The sequence below is a fragment of the Orbicella faveolata genome, unplaced genomic scaffold, assembly GCF_042242905.1.
Source record: "Orbicella faveolata isolate gen_17 unplaced genomic scaffold, um_ofav_v1 contig_1, whole genome shotgun sequence".
In the NCBI taxonomy this organism is placed as follows: domain Eukaryota; kingdom Metazoa; phylum Cnidaria; class Anthozoa; order Scleractinia; family Merulinidae; genus Orbicella; species Orbicella faveolata.
Genome location: NW_028301536.1, coordinates 18,658,747 through 18,680,584, shown reverse-complemented (window position 1 = coordinate 18,680,584; position 21,838 = coordinate 18,658,747). Strand labels below are relative to the sequence as shown.

Genomic DNA, 21,838 nt, shown 5'->3' with positions numbered 1-21,838 from the left:
TCCTAGTCGCTTCGTGCTACAGAAACCGGGATAAGCCCGGATACGCTCCAGTTGTATGGGCCACTGGTCGGACACAGACCTTACCTTTTATGCACGTCTTTCTTGCACACTCAGGCACCTGCTTAGCAGTCGTTTATTTTTCGAGTGCTTCTCGCATCCAGGTTTTTACATACGTCTTGCGCTCAGACAGAAGAATTAACGACCGTTAATTACGTAGCCAAGTACATTTTGAACAATGTAGCCAGGGGTGGATCCATAGTAGTTCAAGTGATTTCCAGAAATCACTCAAATGTTTCCAAACCTCTCAGAATGAAGGAAAATTCTGAGAAGACTAAATTTCAAATTTTCTTGGGGGAGCATCAGCCTCAAAGCCCCCTAGTTAAATTAGTGCAAATCACTCATGTAAAATCCTGGATCCACCCCTGGTAGCTTCGGTAGCTGTCATCGGTAAAATCTGAATGAGGATCCAGTCACTCACAGAGCTTCATGTAGCCAGTTGAATCATTCTCGTCAAAAGGGCTATGGGGACGAGAATGCCAGTTGTCTGTTGACCGCAATCCCCATATCGGTACAGGCGCTAGTTCCACCGAACTCCTCTCAACTTAAGGACCATTTTTCGATCAGTAAAATGGTTGGTAATGCTAAATTTATTTTATGATTAGCTGGGATATGTGTATTGTGTGAATTCTAAATGGCAATGGAAGTGATGGCGAGGCCGAGAGAGGAATTGTTTCGTTTTTCGTTTTTCTTTTTTCTGTTTTCCTTATCTTTGCAGCCTTGCGTTCCGCCATTTTGATAAATGACTTAGAAGATTAGATTACTCAACATTTCTAACACTTAATCCTGCGAACAGAGACGATTCGGTCTTTTCTAGAAACCTAGAAAGACTTAAAAAAGCGACTCCGTTCGCAGAGTACTAACACTCGAAACGTCATCTCAATATTCCCGAAATGGCGGTTTTGTAGGATTGTCACGTGGTCACTGATGACGTAGACATCAAAGTCGCCATTTTGGAATCTCCGGAAGCAGGGGCCAAAACATCAGCGCTACACACATCCTTATTTCCTTGTTTGACCTGAATCTCAAGTAAAACCAAGTCTTTGGTTTAATTGTTCTTTCTCCTAGATCGCTATTGAGTATTTTTTTCTTGGTAGATTCCGTGGAAAAGAGGGACTTCGACGCTTCAGTTAAGCTTAAGCCTATCTTCCTTAGTCGCCGGCGCAAAATATTTTGTTATTCCAAGCCTATGATTGTGTTCACTGAATTTTGAACGGTTCAGAAAGCAAGTGAGATTTGAAACTGGAACTTTTGCAGCAAGACTTCTTGCTTTGTGTACAGCTGAATTGAAGACTCCGTTGGAGAAGGAATGGTATGCCGCTGGGAAAACAACAAAATGGCCTATGTGGATAGAACTTTCGAGTTCTCGAGATGATATTCTTTGACCATTATTTACCTCACCTCTTGTCTGAAGAATTGAGGAGTGATCTCCAATGTCTTCCACACTAGAAGACGTTGATGGAAACGACAACATCACGAGTGATTTGGAAGAAAAGGACTCGGAAACTAAGCTTATTATAAAATGTACTGAGGAGGAAGTTCTTGTCAATGGCGACAGACATATGGATCATAAAAATTTGAACGGCGATGCACGCGATGAACAAGATGAAAGCGTGATTGATAAGGCTACTAAATTATCATCTCCATTAAATGGAATTAAACGCGATACGGACCAAGAATTCAAGTTTATTTTAGCAGAATATGAGCACACAAAAAACGAACTTTCTAAATTGCAAACAGATTACAGATTGTCTTTGGAACGCGAGAAGAGTTTATGTGAAAAACTACAAGATTACCACGGTAAAGAAGATTCCAGTGTGGACGATTTGAGCCGAGTTAACGAAGACTTAAGGAAGAACTTAGATGCAGTTCTCGAGGAGCTAAAGTCTTCAAAGGAAGAGCTTAAAAGGTTAGAAATTTGGAAGCATACAGTACACAATTTAGATCCAATATGGTGGGTGGCTGTGGTACACTTGTATACTTGGACGTGTTTTATGTCGGTGGTACTCTATACTGAGGCGATATTGCAGCATTTTCATAACCATACAATACAGTGTTCCATGTTCCATGTCTTTAAACTGTTTTTAATATTTTCTTGTGTTATTTATTTTTCCAATGTCTAATCCTGTGGTAGAGGTATTGTCCTTGGCGGTAGTGAACACCTCAACACAATATATTTCTTTGTTATTTCTATTATTACCAATAGAAAGAGCAAAAAAGTATCCAAAAAGAGTTTTTTTTACAGTGAACTTGAGTACTGCTCATAGTCGTAAATCGCTAACACTTTTTCTCACAGATGACTGACAATCAAATCAAAACCTAAAAACAAATATGTTGCTTTGTTTACACTGCATTGCACCTGTTGTATACCATAGTTTTTTACTTAAATATAATGAAAAAGACCTGCTATTTCCTTTTTTCACTAGTCTTCAGATCAAAAGATCACAGCGGCAGATGCATTCTTAATTATTGTTCTTGTCCTTTTATTCAATGGCGCAAGTTCTTTTGAGAAAATGTTTGTCCTTTCTGTGTTTCAACAATTTCTTGGATACTCTCCTTGGATGAAGCTGCATACATGTGATCTTACGTTGAAAAGATTTTTGAAATGTTGTGATTGCCATGACCTGCATACCTAAGTTTGATAAACACACTGTTATAAACAGGAAGTCATAAATACAATTATTAACAGAAATTTAGAAATTGCAAACTGCTGCCTAAGAGAAAAACACATTATAGACACCTGAACAAACTGTTGTTACAATCCTCTTTAGTAAATGAAGTTGCTTAGAATTACCTACAGTTCTTACTGTTGTTTGTCCAGTTCCCAGGTGAATGTCTGTAACAAGATTTCCGTGTAACACTTCTGCAAGTACATTGTAATGCAGATAGGAAATGAAATATTATTTTGAGCTAGTCTAGAGAAAATTGTCTTGACTAACTACTAAATACTCTGAATTTGCACTAAAACAAATACTGTCCAGATGATGAAAGAATTACTTTGAAGCTTAACCTTTGATTTTCAATATTGTTTTTCTCCTCAGGGTAAAGGATGTAAATAATGAACTGGAAAAAGAACAGGGTAATCTTAATGCAGAGTTATCAAAATTACAACTAAGTGAAAGTAACAGTGAGGAGAATGATGGACTCAGAAAGAGCAATCAGGAGTTGGAAGATAAACTTAAAGAAACATCAGAAGAGCTGGTTGCAACACAAGAGAAACTTCAAGCTCATGACCAGGCAGCAAAGAGGGCTATTGCGGCCTTGCAAAAGGAAATGGCTCTCAGAGTTGATCAGGTGGGCAAGTGCTATTAATGGGAAACCTTTATTTCTTTTAAATCACTGGTGATGATTGCTCTAAGAAATACACTACTGCTCCAAGAAATAACATGGTGTCTGTTCATCATCAGGGATATCCCTGTGATAGACTAGCATTGAATCTAAGGGCAAAAACAATAATAAGTACAAGTAGATACATGGAGCTATCAAAAAGGGACTAGGAACTTATCTTGGAAGAATTCCCGGCCAATTAAGCATCAGTGAACTACAAAAGATAACCTTGCTAGGTACAGCACACATTTTGAGGAGGGTGCTATCAAGCTAAAAACTGGCTATCCCCTAGTGCCCCAGGACCATGGTTTGGTCTCGGCCCTAAGGACTCTAAGCAAACATTACGTGAGGACGATAATAATAATAATAATAATGGCATTTCGGGCAGCATATCCACAGGGTGGCTCTTCGCCTGCCCGATATTAACTAAATTTACAATTGTAAAAAGGTTAAAAGATATCTAAAAATTTATATCTATATGTAAACGAGATAAAATTGTGTTTTAGGATGTGCAAAATAAATAAATAAATAAATAAATAAATAATTAAAATTATGCCAGATGTTCTAAAGCTCTCTTAACAATAATGTTTTTGGTGTCTTTACAAAATTTAATGTAGTCTTGGCAGCACCTCACGTTGCTGGGCAACGTGTTAAATAAACTTGCAGTCTGGTCCTGTAGAGTATTATTAATTAAAGATCTCTCTAACTGAATGCTGAAAATAAACAAGAGGTTTTCTGTTAATGCTCAGAGAGACTCAATACTTACTGTGTAATGTTTAACTTGAGAAGTTAGTTAGACTTAATACTCCTCTGCTGATCAATCCTTTACTCTGACTTGTTTTGAAAAGGTAACAAAGATGTATGAAGATGTGCTCAAGGAAAAGGAAAATCTAGGAATTAAATTAGTGCAGGGAGAGGAAGAGAAAAATAAAATGGCTAGAGAGAATGAACTACTTGGGAAAAAAGTTTCAGAAAATGGAAGGGTATGTATGATCATGTTAATGTGTACATTTCTTGCAGAAAGCTACAACATTCACATACATATACATTGTGTAGATGTAGATATGGCTTGTTTAAGTTACTTGTTAGGTTTATAAATTTAGTGTTAGTGTTAGTATTAGTAATGATCTTGTTGATACTTGCCATTTAGGCTTAATTATTTTAAAAAGAAACATTAGCATGTATTAAGAGGATAATTTGAAACTGAAAAATGTTGCATGCATCCACTGTACCACAGGGTAAAGTTCTGTAAACATCAACAATATAAAGCAAAGAAACACTTAGTTCTGTCATTGTTTACCAGTACACAAGAACCAGTTTCTAAAGACTAAACAGTACATTACAGTGAACTAATGATACCTAAACAAATGAAATAAATAATATACAATAGTAATCTCTTTTTGTATGAGTATGAAAGGACAGAGTCAAACCATTCTTCAGTTAAATCAAATGAATTTCACAAGTCTTTGGGTGTAAAATGATAGATGAAATAAAGTACAGATAATCTCTAACCAAGGTGCTTATAGTAATAAGAAGTTCTTCCCTTGAGAGTCAAATCTGTACGTAAAGTTATATCGTAGTCTTATATTTAGGGGTCAGAGGGACTTAATATTATCAAAGGGACTTTAGCCTCGGAAATTTTAGAGAGTTACTTTAAGACAGGTGCAGTGACCCACATGTACATGTAGTTGTTGTTAGCTCACTCAACTCTAGAGTAATGATTCCAGGTCCTCTCTTGACCCCAGAAAATGGGTGCTTGGAAATCTTATAGTGGAGGTAACCTTTGTGATGTGCAAGCATTCCATTAGGGGGAAGCAGAGTACTCCTATTTGTTGCATGCTACAAAAACCCGAGATAAGTGTCGGAAGTAAGCGTAGAAGTAAGCGAGCCTATAGGGTGATGGGCCACTAGTCTCAAATTCATCATCATCGTCTAGTTTTCTTTGTCCCATGGGGGGCATAGGGTGTCCACTGTTGCCTTCCATTTCTGTTGGTCCTGAGCTGTTCTTTTGGCCTTGCACAACCTACTGTATGTTGATCTCCATCTGGTCTTTCTGGATGCTTCTGCACCATGTAATTCTAGGTCTACCACATTTCTGTGTGCCTTATGGGTTCCAGTCCATTGTGTGGTACACTGTGTTCCTCTCACCGTGCCCGCAGAATTTACAGACTATATCGTTTCCAGAAGGGACTATCATCAGAACTCAAATATAACTTTGTTTCCTTAAACAGTGCAAACCATTGTTCCCATCTCTTTTTAGGAAATAGAAAAGTTTCGGCAAAAACTGAAGACTGTTCAGACGGAGCATATTAAGCTACAGACAGCATATGATGACAGGGTATGGCTGTCACATTATTTTAAATTCTTTTTCTGTCTATTGCTGTTGGTTGTGAGTCAAATTAATTAATGATTAATGATTAATAAAATGAAGAATTTGTTTTTCTTTGTAGGGAAAGGAACTTGCAGCTGCTGTAAGGGAGTCTGACAAATTGGCTGAGGAAGTGAACTCACAAGCTGTGAAGGTCAAGTGGGCACAGAACAAACTCAAAACAGAATTAGAAGGACACAAGGTAATTATTCCCAGCTATCAACTAACGTCTATTTAGCAGAGCTGTTCTTGTTTATTTGTTTCATTTTTTTTAATATTAAGTACTCTAATGCTTACTCTCTCTTTCATCTTACATGCCTTTTTGTAACATTTTCCTTCAAAATTAATTGGAAGTCCTGATGGCTTTGCAGTAAAGTAAACTCTGTATGATGTTGTTCCTATGCTTCAGGAAACCAAGAACAAATTGTCACAAGTGTCACAAAAACTGAAGGAATCCAGAGAAGAAGGCCTTCAAATCAGGGCTGACTGTCAGGCTATGATTAAGCAATATCAAGTAAGGTTTTAGTAGTGATCTTTTCATTTGATGTCACAAAAGGATGTGTTCACTTTCATGTGCATGTACAATGTGTTTGTTCTATTAACCTTTACGGCTACATCCACCAACACCCCGAAAATAACTTTTTTTTTTCACCCTGAAAATAATGGCTCCTCAAAAGAAACATGATTATTTTTTAACAGCCCACCCAAATGTAATAGCCTTGGGAAGATTACCACTCAACTACCGAAAAAAAAAAAAAAAAAAACAAAAAAACATGAGATAGTATATTTGACGTAATATTTGTCATTATATTTGATGTAACCACCTGATCTAACATTTTGAGTAATATTAGTTACACTGCGGTATAATCCGACCATAACTTTTGCCCTATAGTACCAACATTTGGAGCCTTTATTTGTTTATACAGTCTGCTTTGTTTATGTGGGTAGTTAGTAGCATACATTATGTGGGTGGTTAGTAACATACATGAACCAAACTTTTAATAAAATACAAAAAAAGATAACAATTATAATAAATGGAACTTTTAATTTCATGTACATGTATTACGCATCCACTTTGTCAACAACTGTGAATTGTCATACTAATGGCTGCCCAAAATCTATGATATCAAATGTCTCATTATTTGCATGGTAATTGATTCCTCTATGTTTGGTTAATTGGAAGGAATCAGAAGAAATGAGATCAAACTCCTTGGATAGTAAACTCAAAGCAAAGGAAGTAGAACTTAAAAGGCATGAGCAAGAGATTGCAGACCAGGATGAGGTATGGTACATGTGTCTCTCATGTCTTCAAAACACATCAATACCTAAAAAATACTTTTTCTACAAAAAGTATTGTACAAGTTACTCAAGCTTTGGTTAACAGAAAAATGGTCATACTACTTTTGATGAGTTATATGTGGCATTTTGGTTGATTTTGTGGACAAATTAACAATGCCTCTTCAGAACTTTAAAAAGCAAACCATGGAGTTCTTAGCATTTCTCAAACTCTTCACAAAATGGTTGAAGTTGCTACATGTAGCTCATTAAGCCACTAGAGCTTGAAAACAGACTTTAATTTTATTTGTTACTGGTATGTCCAAACATCCAGTTACACCCTGACATGAGTACCTTATCACATTAATTTCTAGACACAGGTTGCATAAATTATTCCATTGTAATTAAAGGTTCACAAAATGAAAGTTCAGGAACTAGAGACATATAAAGAACAATACAGGAAAAGTCAAGATGAAGTGAAAGCTTTAAAAGCAAAGGTACATGTACAGTACATTGTTGTTCTCTAGCTTATTGTTTACATGATAGTGGTAGTGGTTAAAATTCAAGTAGCAACAGCTGATCATGAGTGATATTGTAATGCAAGTAATTCAGGAACTCACCTCTTGTCAGTCCTAATTGCCATTGATAGCAGCTGTCAAAACCAAGCATTGATTCAACAATTTTAGCCAAAAAGTCAGAAAACCATTACACAGGATATTATGACTAACATTAGTTATCAAATAAATGCAGATCAGTGAGCTGGAGGAAAAGATCACACAGTATGCCCTGAAGGTGGCAGATCATGAGAAGAGTGCCTTACTGAACAAAAAAGAACAGCACAATCTTAAGAAAGAGCTGGATGAGAGTCACGTGTACAAGGCAAAGTATGAAAGGTTAGCAAACTATTAAAACTACTGAGTAGTAAAAACTAGGTCAAAACTACATAAGCATGACAATTTGCATGATGTAAGAACAGTTGAACCCCATATTTTAAACTCTCAGAGGAAATGAAAAATATTTCAAAATAGTGGGAGATTGAAAATGTAAATGACTGAAGGGCAATTCCAAGGGAAATGGTTTTGAGTTTGAAATAACAAGGAATTGAAACTAACCGAGTTCAAATTAGCAAGGTCCAACTGTACCCTAAGCAGTAAGTACAAGATAACCATAAGCTGCTATTAATATCTTCTTTCTTTTCTTTTAATTTCAAACAGTGAGGCAGAGATGGTGAAGCATTTAACTGCTGTAGAAAGTGAACAGAAAAGGACTATTTCTGACCTTGAAGCTGATATTTTGGCCTGTCACAGCAAAGAAGCTGAACTTCTGACATTTTCTGAGAAAATGACAGCTAAAAATGCTCAACTTCAATCAGAGGCCAGTGGCACTCTGGCCAAGGTACTGAGTAGATTAATGTGATTATATATTTTGTTGTTATTCCTGCTGCTGTGAAGAGTATTTTCTATGGAGAGAAACAGTCTCTTTATATTTGAAATCAAGTCTATACCTGAGCTTATGATATTTAAGACATACAAAACATTTTCCTTGATTCATAATCTTATTGTTAAACATACATGTAAGTGCAGCTTTTAGTGTTGCTTTCTTACCCGTAGAGTATTTCTAAATCCTGATTTCAATGTAATCTTAAGCTAGGGCCATATGAGAGTGAAAGTTTCATTGAGGTCTGGTACAAGATGAACTCTGCTGAGATACATGTACCATTCAAGCGTAGCCAAAAAATGACAAGAGAATGAAAGAGTGGATAAAATCAAGCAATGCATTTGGGGAAACTTAGCATGCTTGAATTATTTTTATCTCAGTCTTTTTAACCATCAAGTGCCATTTGGTGAAGAGTTCCACACAATCATCCGTTTTTCATTCCTGTATTTATGCTATTTTACCTGTCCCTGATAGTGAATAACATTATTTCCCAATTGGCTTTGTGGAGTGGATGTTAAATTGGTTTGTCCTAACATTGCTCATTTCAATGTGTGTTTAGCTTGATGCAACTCTTCTTGAGAAATCTAAACTGGAAGAACAGTTTGAGCAAGTGAAAAAGGCAAAACAGGGACTGGTAAGTCTTCAGTGTTTTTATATGCAGACTGAGCTGGAAGTTGATAATTAGTTGTCATTAACTGAGATGAAAGTCCATTTGGCAGAAACTTTACCAAGGTCCTGATAAACCCACCTTAAAGTACTGTAGTGAGTATCAACTAGTAGGGCCAGCAGAGTTCTGCAGGTTCACTTAATTAATTTCTTTTCTTTTTCTTTTTTTCTTTCTTCTTTTTGTTTTTTTTTTGACGTGTTTCTATGTTTGTTTTCTCTACTTAGGATGAAGAGTTGAAAGAGAAGATATCTTATTTTGAAAGTGAAATTATATCCTTGAACAGTCGTCTGGAAGAAAAATCAAAAGCCAGTAAGAGCAGAACACTGAAGACCTTTAGCATAATGCTTTATTAATATTTTATCAAAGTACTTCACAGGCATCCATTCCTGATGTGTTAAATTGTAAATTGCACACATGTGCAATGGAGGGTTTACCATGATGAAGCCAAATCTAGGCTATCACTTTGTCATGAAGTTGTCAACTTTATGTAAATGCACTGCACTCATGGCTGGCTTAAAAATCTCTTTCCTCTTTTGATTCTCATACACCTCTTTGGAGGTCTACATGTACATGATGTAAGGGAGGAACCATTGGAAAAGTTATGGGGGGAAGGAATTCTCAAACTTCTTGTACACTCATAGTGAAGGGAAACCTCCTCGTACTCCAACTATGATGACATGTATGACTGCATTGAGAACACATTTTTAGTGTGTCTGGCTTTTATGTTCTTAATCGTTGTTGTTGTTTGTGTTAGTGTCGGAGCTTGCTGCTTCTCTTGAGGAATCACGAGATGAGCTTCAGGTGGTGAAGAGGAAAAACACAGCTCTTATTAAGGTGAGTATGTGCTTTACTAGCAACTTTGTGATGAGGTTGGAATTCTTCAATGTTTACTGATATGTGTATTTTTAATATATTCATCAATTAAGTATAACGTTAAAATTATTTTCAATTAGCCAGTAAACCAGTGTTTTTAAAACTTGTTTGATTTTCTTATAGGATTTAACAAGACAGTTACAGCAATCTCGAAAGTAAGTACGGCACTGGTTGACTGTGTGGTAATAAGCTAGTTTGGAACGGGTATTTTCCCTGTTTAGTCATGTACAATGAAAATTGTAAATTTTTTTAATTCCTATTTTGTAACTATTCTTTATTGTTTATTTATACACGACCCCACAAGCTGCAAGCTTAATTACTTATCCTGTTTAAATAAAGGTTACTTACTTAATTACTTACTTATTTACTTACTTACTTACTTACTTACTTACTTACTTACTTACTTACTTACTTACTTACTTACTTACTAACTTACTTACTTACTTACTTACTTACTTACTTACTTACTTACTTACTTACTTACTTACTTACTTACTTACTTACTTACTTACTTACTTGCTTACTTACTTACTTACTTACTTACTTACGTACTTACTTACTTTATTAATCATGCTTTGTCAATTCTGAAAGAGGGGTCAGCCTTAAATTTCCATTATAGTTGATGTGAATCGGAAGGTGTGATGGTATAGTGGCAATGCTTTGGAATCTGGATCGAAAAACTAGGGTTTGAGCACTGCTGAGGTCACTTCATTGTATTCTTGTACGTCTCTTAACTCAGGTGTGCAAATAGGCACTGGTGATTTGTTAAAGGGAACCTGAAGAAATGCTAACGGGTTTTGCATGAACATGTACATGTAGTGGACTAGCGTTCCATCCGGTGTGGGGGTTGGTGGGGGCATTTCTCCTGGCCACGTCATGCTTTCTAAACTGCATTTTCATTTGGGCCTGGTTAGCTAACTAGGCCTGAAGAAAGGCTCTTTAGCAGGTGCGAGACATTTGAGAAAAATTATCGGAAAGGAAGTGAAAGACCTGTATGAACTGTACAGAGATTTCAAACTTTGAATTGAAACGCTAACAACTATGGGTAGCCGACCAACATTGTTTCCTCGTTCTCATTTGCATTCCTTGATGTTTGAGTTAGGTCAAAGAGCTAATTCTTGCTTTATCGTTTCCATCTTAGACAAGTGGAGAAACTAGAATCAAATAACCTCGGATCCAAGGAGAATCTGAGCGAGGAGTCGAAATCTTCTTCCACTAATTCACTAGACAAGATAGGCAGTGCTTGCACCACTCCCACTTCACTCTCATCACCAAGCTCAGTCACATCAGCTGTAGATGGCGGGGTGAGTGTTGATCTGTAGATTGTTTATAGAATTTCAAACAGTCCTTTAAATGTTTTAGAAGTAAACATGCTCCAGTTAGTAACTTGAAAGGGAAACTTGGATAAACATTTGTCTGTTATATGCAGCATTGCAGTATATATTATAGACTTTGAAAAACGTGAAGAAGAAAAAATGAGCTTAACTTAATTTACATGTTACATGACTCGTTTAGTTGTTAACGTATTGCTGTTGTTATGCCACGTTAGTGACTCGTTATTGTAAGGTTTCATTCAACAGTAATGTAATGAAGTACATGTAAATCGTATGGGTTATAACAATAACTTGAAATGCATAAAAAGGCTCCTAAATTGGCATAATAAGACTCCTTAAAAAAAAACCCAAAAATATGCTTTGTGATGGTTGATTGTTTTTCCTGTGTTTTGTCTTTTCAGTGGGTTGTTGTAAACAGCTCCCAGTCCTCAACTGATCGGGTAAGGCACTGACAGATGTTGATCCTATCAGTTTAGTTTTACAATAACTGGTAGCTTATATTCAAACGAACATCTTGAGCGTTGTTTGACTGGTAATCAGAGTGATGGAAGATTGCAGTTGTTGTGCACATGTTGTGGTTTATTCTTACCCTTGGTACAATTTTGTGTTGTACTTCGTTCTGCTGCATAGTGGTATACGATACTGTATATGAAACCAAGAAAAAGACAAAATTGTACCAAGGGTAACATCGAACTACAGCATATACATGTACTGGTTCATCATGAAACATTCCCTAACCGATCAGAGTGTTATTGATGTCTTCTGTTCAGTTGCAAAACGCGATCCAATTTGGTTTGTGATGTTTAAGCTCTTCTGTGCTCTAACGGGTTTTTCTGGTTTGATTAACAGACCTCACTCGAAGCCTCCAGCGGGGACAACGTGCAGATTTTACCCCAGGGGCAAAAGGACCACAGGGCGAACACAGAGCTGGCGCCTGATAAGGCTGTTCTTGTGGATCGCATCTGCAGACTGCAGAAAATCCACGCGAAAAAGAATGAAAAGCTGGAATTCATGGAGGGTCATGTGGCAGCTCTTGTAGATGAGATTCAAAAGAAAAGCAAGTAAGTGACCTCTTGATTCCGTCTCTAACAATTGTCTTTGTTCTTGTGACAAGAAACAGCAAAAAAAGACGGAAAGACAAATGACATAAGATAAATACATTGCGGCTATTGCTCTCGATAATTTTGAATGATAGACTTGAAACCTCCCTAATTTGCAGGAGCAGTATGATTATTACTCTGTGATCTACAATGGTGCCACTTCATTTTATTTTTCTTCAGAATTATTCATTACTATGTGTTACGCGAGCAAGCTGGGACTTTGGCCCCACCCAAGTCCGATATGCACAAGGTGAGTTACGTGGTACGAAAATAGTCATTCTTCTCACTGATTCAGTGCCATCAGTCTAAATAGTGAATGTTTTTGTTACTTCTATTCTTGAACAGTGGCCTTGAAAACGGTTTCTCCTCATCTATTTTCCTTGTCACTCAATCTCTTTCTCCAGTGCAGAAAGTCCGTTTGCGTGACAGCGAGGAGCGTTTCTCAAAATTAGGTTACTATAAAGAACTTACTCAGACTGCTAACGTTTTCTGGATTATTATTATTATTAACTTGCTTATCCTTAGAACAATTCCTTGGTGGTAATCGATTCATAACGTCACTATTACGGGATAAGTGTTTAAAATAATAATTTAGTAATAAATATCTGAGTAACACGCGTTACAATACTCATGCACTAAACACATGTTTTCTCTCTCCCCGCGTCTCACCCATGAAAGGCTGGCAAGCATGGATCCAATTTGCACCCCTCTTCCCCATTCCTCGCGCGGGACAATTCACAGGTGCCTCTGTCCCTATCTGAACATACAATCGTAACAAACTTAGAAAGCGCTCGTTTAAATTCACCAGGGAGTAGAACACTTTTTTCAATTATGAAGATCGTTTCCTTTGGTGGAAGAGCTGTCTCATCTACGCGAAAGCGTATTTGAAAGTAACAGCTTAGGAACTGGTTCATTTAATGAGACAACGGCACCAAATTTAAGTCATAGGAATCTCGTTATGGTTGTGTTCCGCGTCTTATATTAGGAGAGACATGTAGCATTCTATTGTGTAATATCTGCTTGCCATCCCAGTCATTATCTTATGATTACTCTGGTGATTCAGTTAAACTAAAATATGTAAATTAGGTGCACACAGTTAGGTGCACACTCATGCTAAAAATAATCTACCAGTAACCCACACAAAACGTCCTTAAAATAATCTTAAACAGTGAGTCCTTAGTTTCACTCCAAGTTATAATCCAATGAACATGTACGAAGTATCGTATTTAGCCGTAACCCGGAACTAAGAGTAGGTTTTAAGGCCGAATAACATGTTAAACACTGTCCGTTTTAAGAATGTCTCAGCTACGTTTCTTTATACATTTTCATGTTTAAGTTTAAAGCAAGTTTAAGCACTTGATTTTAGTTATACTCTCCAAATCACTTCACTGAACGTTTGTTTGTAAATCTGTACACAAGAATGTCATTGTGCATTGTATTTTTATCAGGCCCAAGTGTCTCGCCATGGTGGAATCATGGCGTCTGTGTACTCGTCCAAGCCCGTGGACCCAGACATGACACTGGAATTGTCCCTTGAGATCAACAGGAAACTACAGGCTGTACTGGAGGACACAATTCTTAAAAACATTACTTTAAAAGTAAGTGTTGCCAGTGCCAACAGCTTGTAACCGTTAATGATTTTGGTATCCAGCACTGTTGCAATTAGAATAATTGTTTTCAGTGTTGTGACCTTTCCATTTACAGCATTTGCGCTGAAAAAAAAAAAAGAGAAACAATACACGATTGTCTAGGTAATAGAAACGAAGATAAGTTCAAAGTCGACAATGTAAATGAAAAAAGAACGCGAGCGGGGAATTCAACAGGCATGACTGAGGTTTAATCTCGACTACGGAAGTGGAACCTTGGTAACTCCGAATAGGTACTTGAACTTCGATAATCAGGAAATTAAAACGAAATGCTGGCATAGTAACAAAGAATAGTCATGTTTGATCAGTCATTCGCACTAATAACGTAACATTCGTTTTCTACAGGAAAACCTTGACACCTTGGGAGACGAGATAACAAGACTTAACGAAGAACTGCAAAAGATGAAGAGAAACAGGAGGTCGTGAATTGTGAAACACGAAAAGAAAACTTCTCTATGAATGTTGCCTGGGTATTGTTGGCATCTTAATAAGGAACAGCAGCAAGGCCTAGACATTGACTGGAGGCCTTGTGCTAATTATGGACGGGAGAAGAAAAAACGGGGAGACTAGGAGTTCCTTAGCCCAATATTTCCGCTATTTTTTAACGTCTTCCAAATTACGCTTTCATTAAATCATTAATGATCGCAGATAAACAAAGGGACTTTGGTTCTTCATTTACACAGAAACAGTGCACTTCATATTAAGCGACAAATTATGAACTTTATGAGCGGGCGTAGGCGACTTGCGTTAAAGAATTGCGTAGCACACTTAGTGAGGTAGCTTAGAACTATCAAAAGAAAATTTTAACATGTATCGGGAAGGACAGAGTATAGGAGAGTACAAAGAAAATGACATGGCATTCGAATTCAAAAGAGACAGTAGACAGAAATTAAATGCGAATGGTAGCATTAGGAGAGTCTTTGCACAAGACTGATTTGCGTCATTGCAACAGCGATTTTTATGTTAGGGATATTCAATTAGGATGAGCGCTCTTTAATGCATAGACGCTAACAGAGAAACTTCGTTGTTACGGGCAATGCGCCGGGCCTTGATAGACCCTAGATACATGTGCCTGTAAAGAATTTTGGAAGACAGGTTCATGCAGGGTGGGCACTAGTCTTCTGCCGCTTTCATTTTCACATTAACAAGTTCTACTGTATTTTGTATTTTGACTGAAATGGCGCTACGCAAATTAATATTTCATCATTTGACCATTCAGGCACTAGAGAAATAAGAATGCAAAAGGTATTGGGGTTTTAAGATTGACGCAAAAGGATATCAGTTCAGTCAGTAAATTGTAATTAAGAAAATTATAAAATTACACAGTTGTTTCATTTACGAGTTTAGTATGTACCATATGTATATAAAAGGTTTTATGAATGGACGTTTTCAGTGGTCTTAGTGTTTTTCACTTGCAAGCCTCCCACCCAAATGCCCTTTGGACTCGTCACGCACTCGTTTCTTTCCCGTGACGAGCCAAAAGAAAGAGCCTTTGTACGGACTAATGAATTTCTAACTGAGGGAAAGTATTTACCCCGCCCTGGCCACCCTTGCTACCTTTGCTACCCCGGCTTGCCTGCATAGCAGTCTTTTCCGTTTCCTTTCAGGCAAGCGGGAGTCGCGCGAGGGCACGGGGACAGAGGTAACAAAAATTAGCGACTTCCCCTTGGCTCTCGCTTTCTCTCTCTAAGAGGAAACGGAAAAGACTGCTTCGCAGGCTAACCCTGGCCATCCTTGCATGCTACCCTTGCCATCCTACTTACCTTCGCCACCCAGCAATCCTTATTATGCCGGCCGTCCCAGCCACCTCGGCCATCCTTGTTAGGATTTGCATTAGTTGCCACCTTCAGCACCCTTGCGACACTGCGGTGCGTTTAATGTGTCAACCACGTGACTAATCAAACGGAGGCTCTGGGGACCAGAAACCTGAGCTATGAGAAGTACAGTACACAACAAATATCATATTTGAAGTACCTACGACTAAGTACAATGGCGGCACGGCTGCGCTCGACTTTGGTTCGTTTCTTCTTGAAAGATGTTATTGCTGGTTCCAATGCTTCAAAGGTAACTGTTCCTAACGGGGTTGTGTTGCTACATCAGCCCCCCATCTCTGACGGTGTTCCAATGATTTCCAACTTTGCACTGAAGTTGGAAACCTACCTTCGCATGGCAGATATCCCGTACAAGAATTCATTCGTGCCAAAAATGTCCTCCAAAGGGAAAATACCTTGGATCGCATACAACGGAAAAAGGATACCAGATTCTAACTTCTGCATTGCTTTTCTAAACGAGGAATTCAAGGTGGATCTAGATGAAAAGTTAAACAAAACAGAGAAGGCTGTTTCTCACGCCATCAAGACCATGGTTGAAGAGAATAGTTATTGGTGAGTAATTTATTCAAGTACTTAAATGAAAAGAGAGAGATGCCTTCTTGGAAGTCCTTTCTTATTCAATCTTACTGCACTAACCTGAGTGATATTCAGGCTAACTGGAGGGCTACGCAGTATGTACCCAGGGCCCTGGGAATACTTATTTGGTTGTCACGGGGGCGTTTCCCTGAGGAGAGTATGGTCTTTTTGGCCTTGCTGTCTTAACAGGGTACATCAGTCCGAGATCAGGGACGTCAACTGGTCATTACAAGGTCATCAGTCAACATCAGATCATTTTCAAGACAAGAATAATGGAGAGGAGTGCACGCTTTAAGGGGCATTATGGGTAATCAGGTCAAGATTGCAAAGAAACAAAGTGGCAAAGTATGCCTTTTTCTTCATAAATTATTTCCATTCTGAGTTTCATTTTTGAGAAGAAACTTTTACTGTAAATAGGGAAACCCGTTTTCCACATTTACTAGCGTTTTTGAGTCGATTGAGCTAAGCATTAGCTTACTTATCAGAATAATGGAAATGTTATTATTGTGGCTTGAGTGACAAGACTTGATCAAATTGTTCGGTTTTAACCTTAACAAAATTCCTATGCCCACAACAATAATTCAATCGGCTCAAAAACGCTTGTACAGCTAGAAAAGGGGTTTCTCCGTCTACAGTATATGTTTCGTCTCCAAATGTGAAATCAGAACAGAGATATAAAGATAAACATTTGTTTTACAGCTTTGCTTCTTTGTAAATTTGCCCTGATTACCCATAATGCCCCTGAGAACATGAACTCCTCTATGGTGGTTTAATTTTTATGAAATAATTTTTTTAACTTAATCCACATCATAACAAGCACATATTTACAGAACAGATTGTACCAGTTGGTCTAGTTCCTTTTTGTTGGGTGTTGTGATGACAGTAAGATGTCACAGGCAAGAGTGTATCCCATTGTACAAAGATCTTTGTTAAGAATCTTTAATTTCTTGTAAGATCTTGGTTAGAATCTTGTGAGATTTGTAAGAATCTTATGTCAAGAATCTTACAAGATCTTTTAGGATTCTTAATTAAGAAATGATCTAAGATCTTAGTTATTATAAGAGACTTAATAATAATCTTAGTGTTAGGTAAGATCTTAATAATATTTCCATTTGGGAATTGATATTGTAAGGGATATTGTTTTGAAGAACTGCTCTTAATGTTTAACCTTGACCGCAAGTTTGACTGTGTTAGTTATATGTACTAAACAGTGCCCTTTCATTGAAGAGTAACTACTGATGGTGAGACTCCCATATGGACGGGGATGCTCATCGGAATATTGAAATTAAAGTCCTAAAGGAGGCCAATCTGGGTGTAGCTCAAGCTTTATTTGACCCCTAAAAGATACCACTTAAAACAATAGGTTCCATTACCAGCCACTGTTCAGGAAAGGAGCCCGCACTAGTTGACTGGACTTGAGAGACCAGTGGAAATCAATCCTGAAAATGGAAATAAGAGCATTTAGCTATTTTTATTTCTTTGAGTGCACCCTAAAAGATTCTTTGACAGCTAGAAATAGTGGTGTTTTGTCATAAACACCCCAAGTGAGACCAGAATCCTTGGTGTATAGACCTAACTGAGACATTGGGCTTCATATGGTAGTTCCCCCCCCCCCCTTCCACCCCCGGGGAGTAACTGTCGGTGTCACTGCATAGCTTGTTTGTCTATTTAGCACTGTCTTACACTTTGTTATATCTCGCAAGAGACCTTTCTATCCCTGGTTTAACACATGTTACTTCATGCCTGGAACTTTATGACCCTAATCTCTTGTCCTAAACAGGGTCTTGAAAAAGAAGGTGTACTTGTCCTACACAGGCTAGGGTTTTTAGAGCATTTTAGTCCCAGACAGGGTCAGGATTTCAAACCCCCAGTGTCTCCCCTTTAACTAAATGTGGAGTACTAATTTTGATGTCCAGTATTTCATTTTTCTTTTTCTCCAGGACATTGGTATATTATCGGTGGATAGATAGTACAGAATACACGGCAGAGCTTTTCTTTCCAAAATTATCACAACGAAAAAGGGACTTTTTCTTCCCAATGTTCCAGAAACAATCAAAAACTTCATTAAATGGTCATGGCATGGGCCGTCACAAGAAAGATGAAGTTTATGCCATTGCTAAGAAAGACTTGCAGACTTTGTCTGATTATTTGGAAGCTAAACCATTTGTCATGGGTCAGGAGCCCACACAAGTGGATGCGTCAGTGTTTGGCTACCTGGCACAAATTGTGTGGCAAGACAAAGACTCTCCACAGCATGCCACTGTTCATAGTGAGTTCAAGAATTTGATTGGTTACTGTGAGAGGATGAAGGAGAGATACTGGTCAGACTGGGACGAGGCAATTGCTCATAGGAAAAAGTTCCACTCTGAGTCATGAGGAACATGTTGTTCTTTGTTTTCATTATCAACAATTCACTTCCATTGAACTTGACTTGCACTCACCAGGATTCACACCAACTTGTGCATCATGTAACAAAGGGTAGGTTGCTTTATGATTGTACTTGATCTGACTTCACAACTGTTACATTTTAGCTTCACATGAAACTGTCAACATGCCTTTATGCACAGTTGGAACCAATCAAACCATTATCAAAAGTATGTTATTTTGTTCTTGAAATAATAGCATTGCAACTAAGTGTAACTGATATGAGGAAGTTTTCCCAATAAATTTTGGAAATTTTAAGAACTCCAACTGACTGAAAATACCAAATTAGGATAATATGGTTTAAAGAAATTTGAACCAAACGTAAAAGTCTAAGCCTCAGGTTTTCATTGAAGCTTGTTTTTCTCATTATTTGAATCCATTTCCATCCTCACGTGTGAAAGATTTGCACACCATTTACTCTACAGGAACCTTATCCTCAAATAAATCCGCAAAATGTCATGAAAAGTTGAATTTTTTTGTCAAAGAAGAAGTATTGTCAAATGAAGGGATTTGAATCTTAAGAAACTGTTTTCTTGTGTTCAATTTGATACTTTGTTTATATATGAATTGGTGTGGAGCTGATGAGTTAAATTAACTGTTATTGATAGCTACTGAGTTGGAAACAAGTCTGTCTATGGCAGCATCAACACTTGGTGGCATCAGCCAGTGCTTTGTCATCATCATCTCTTGTTGTCACTCCAGTAGGCACATAAGACCGTCACGCTCACAATTGAACTCTGTCTGTTTCCGCCACAGCCTTTGCTGCATTCCAGTTCTTCCACCTAGCCTTGTTTCTTTTGTTCTCAGTAGTCCTTCTTCAAGTGGTCTTCCGTCTCTCTCTCACCCCTCAGCCTTCTGATGAACGCCTTCTCTCCTGATTACATGTCTTAACCAGTTCCACTGTCCAGTCTTCTTAAAGCCAAACTATTATTAGATGTCTTGGAGCTCTGAGATGTCTTAAGGATAAAACTTGTTTCTTCTTCCATGCTCACTCTTAATTCTCAGCATGCCATGAGTGTAATACAACTAGTGACGTCACAAGGTTGTTTTGGATGCGCCCAAGATGGCTGCCGATTTTGGGCTCAACATGCTGACTTTGAACAGTTAAAAAAGCAGTTTTTGCATGTTGTTTGCGTGAAAAAGGTGGACAGCATTTGAAAGTAAGTTCAAAAGTTCATCATTATGCAAAAACCTGAGATACAAAAATTTCATTTCAGTGGCACTTGAATTGTTCCTATTGCATTACTGTACTTGCAAAAAATTTCGGACGATTTTAATTTCGGGCAATAAAGGTGTCCGAAAATAAAACCATCCGAAATTTTTAGGCATCCGAAATACTTACAGTTATGTACAGCTTAAAGATTTTAAATAGCACCAAAGCTATTAGTTTATTTTATGAAGCGAACAGCTTGAGATTAATGGCATGATAGAATACAGTATGTGTTATTTTCTCTTCGGTGTATCTGTAAAACCTTGAGGGTGCAGTGAAACTTACTATATCATTTTCATAGATATCAGTTCTTTCAGTCTAATTCGTGTTTTATTGATTGGAAGTAAATTTAGTTTAGCTTTGTTTCAGCGAAGTGTCCGAAATTCGTCCGAAATAGATAAAAAGTATCCGAAAATTAAGCGTCCGAAATAGAACGTTCGAAATTTTTTGTAGGTAATGTTAATTTAACAATAATAATTGACTTGGGCCAGCATCCTTTGTCAGGTGTCAGCTGACTAAACTTCAACTTTTGGTTGAATTGAGCAACCAGTTTTCAAATACAACAGCTGACGAGAAGTTGTTAAACTGTGCATCACGTGTCATGCAGTGATGCTGAACTGATGTGAAAGGACGTTGCCAAAAACGAAAATGTTGGCAGCTTTATATATATTGAACGAAAGAGCATCTTGCTCTGTTCCCTTCAACAAATTGTTGTCAGTGATAAACTAGAGAAAATACCAGCTTGCAGCTTGTTGCTTCAACAAGCTGCAACGTTTTAGACGCAACATAAATGTTGAATGGCGTTGAACTCGGTATTTATGCAGCCTTGTGTTTTTTAAACGGACGGCACGCACGTAGCCAATCAGAATGCAAGCAGTTACCTGAAAGTTCAACATACCATCATGTGGGAAAACCACATATGTTCGTATCTAGAAAATCTTTTTCTCTATATTGTAAAAAATTAAAAATCAGCCAACGAAACTCGGCGTAAAATAGGACAGATTTATGAAATCAAGAAACGAACTGGAAGCCGTCGCAGTTCGGTAATAGATTATTGTCTAATTTGAGATTACAAAGTTGAAAGAAAGAGCAGTTTTTAAAATACTTTGCACATAAAAGGGACCGAGTTTAAATTTCAGTCAAAAAAAAGGCAGAAGGGAGTTGAAATAAAGGAAGATTTACGTGTAAAAGAGTTCTTTTAGGGTCCCGAAAATTAGTTTTGAACAATTTTTAAATATATAGCATGTTTTTGTAATGGCACGGAATTACGCTTTTGATGGATCCCCTCAGAGACTAGATCGCTTAAAACTAGTACATGACGCCTCTGAACTCGATCTCGTTTCACACTGAATTCTGTTTTAAGGTTACTTCAAACCTTCGCGGGGCTACATTGGTCGATATTTGTTTGGTCAAGAAGTCCGCGAAGCTCAAGTTTGCATACTGTGAACGCTAGGGGTTTTGTTATTTCATTGGCTCGCGGCTTTTCAAGTTGACACATTCCTCTGTGAAGGCGTGATATGTTTATAAATCTTTAGAAGGCGAAAACTCGCACTCGTTTTTCGAGAGAATCCCTTCTCTTTAAATGAATTAAGAGGCTTTGTGATAAACACTGCACAGTTATTTTGCATGAACGATAGCATTTGATACCCGATTAATTCACTGGAACGTCAGTCGGTCATTTTGGAGTTGACGGCCTCTGCCGCCTTTGGAAA

At 37.7% G+C, this 21,838-nt stretch overlaps 2 protein-coding genes across 3 annotated transcripts; both read left to right on the top strand.

The window, feature by feature from the left end:
* Nucleotides 1-1,001: 1,001 nt before the first annotated feature.
* LOC110067115 (coiled-coil domain-containing protein 186-like) lies at nucleotides 1,002-15,468 on the top strand. Of its 2 annotated transcripts, XM_089293695.1 has the most exons (21): nucleotides 1,002-1,966; nucleotides 3,099-3,351; nucleotides 4,233-4,367; nucleotides 5,645-5,722; nucleotides 5,835-5,954; nucleotides 6,162-6,266; nucleotides 6,936-7,034; nucleotides 7,438-7,524; nucleotides 7,778-7,920; nucleotides 8,242-8,422; nucleotides 9,024-9,098; nucleotides 9,356-9,440; nucleotides 9,886-9,965; nucleotides 10,128-10,159; nucleotides 11,146-11,308; nucleotides 11,740-11,778; nucleotides 12,188-12,399; nucleotides 12,619-12,688; nucleotides 13,117-13,179; nucleotides 13,887-14,036; nucleotides 14,430-15,468. In XM_089293695.1, exons 1-21 carry the CDS (start codon nucleotides 1,491-1,493, stop codon nucleotides 14,508-14,510), a joined length of 2,727 nt encoding a protein of 908 aa, XP_089149821.1. In that variant the 5' UTR covers nucleotides 1,002-1,490; the 3' UTR covers nucleotides 14,511-15,468. The 2 variants fall into 2 exon arrangements, with proteins under 2 accessions (XP_089149821.1, XP_020630070.2); XM_020774411.2 differs by lacking the exon at nucleotides 13,117-13,179.
* A 561-nt stretch (nucleotides 15,469-16,029) lies between these two features.
* LOC110067122 (failed axon connections homolog) lies at nucleotides 16,030-19,177 on the top strand. Its single transcript, XM_020774421.2, has 2 exons — nucleotides 16,030-16,468; nucleotides 18,433-19,177. The coding sequence occupies exons 1-2, from the start codon at nucleotides 16,074-16,076 to the stop codon at nucleotides 18,866-18,868; spliced, it is 831 nt and encodes a 276-aa protein (XP_020630080.2). The 5' UTR covers nucleotides 16,030-16,073; the 3' UTR covers nucleotides 18,869-19,177.
* Nucleotides 19,178-21,838: the final 2,661 nt, after the last annotated feature.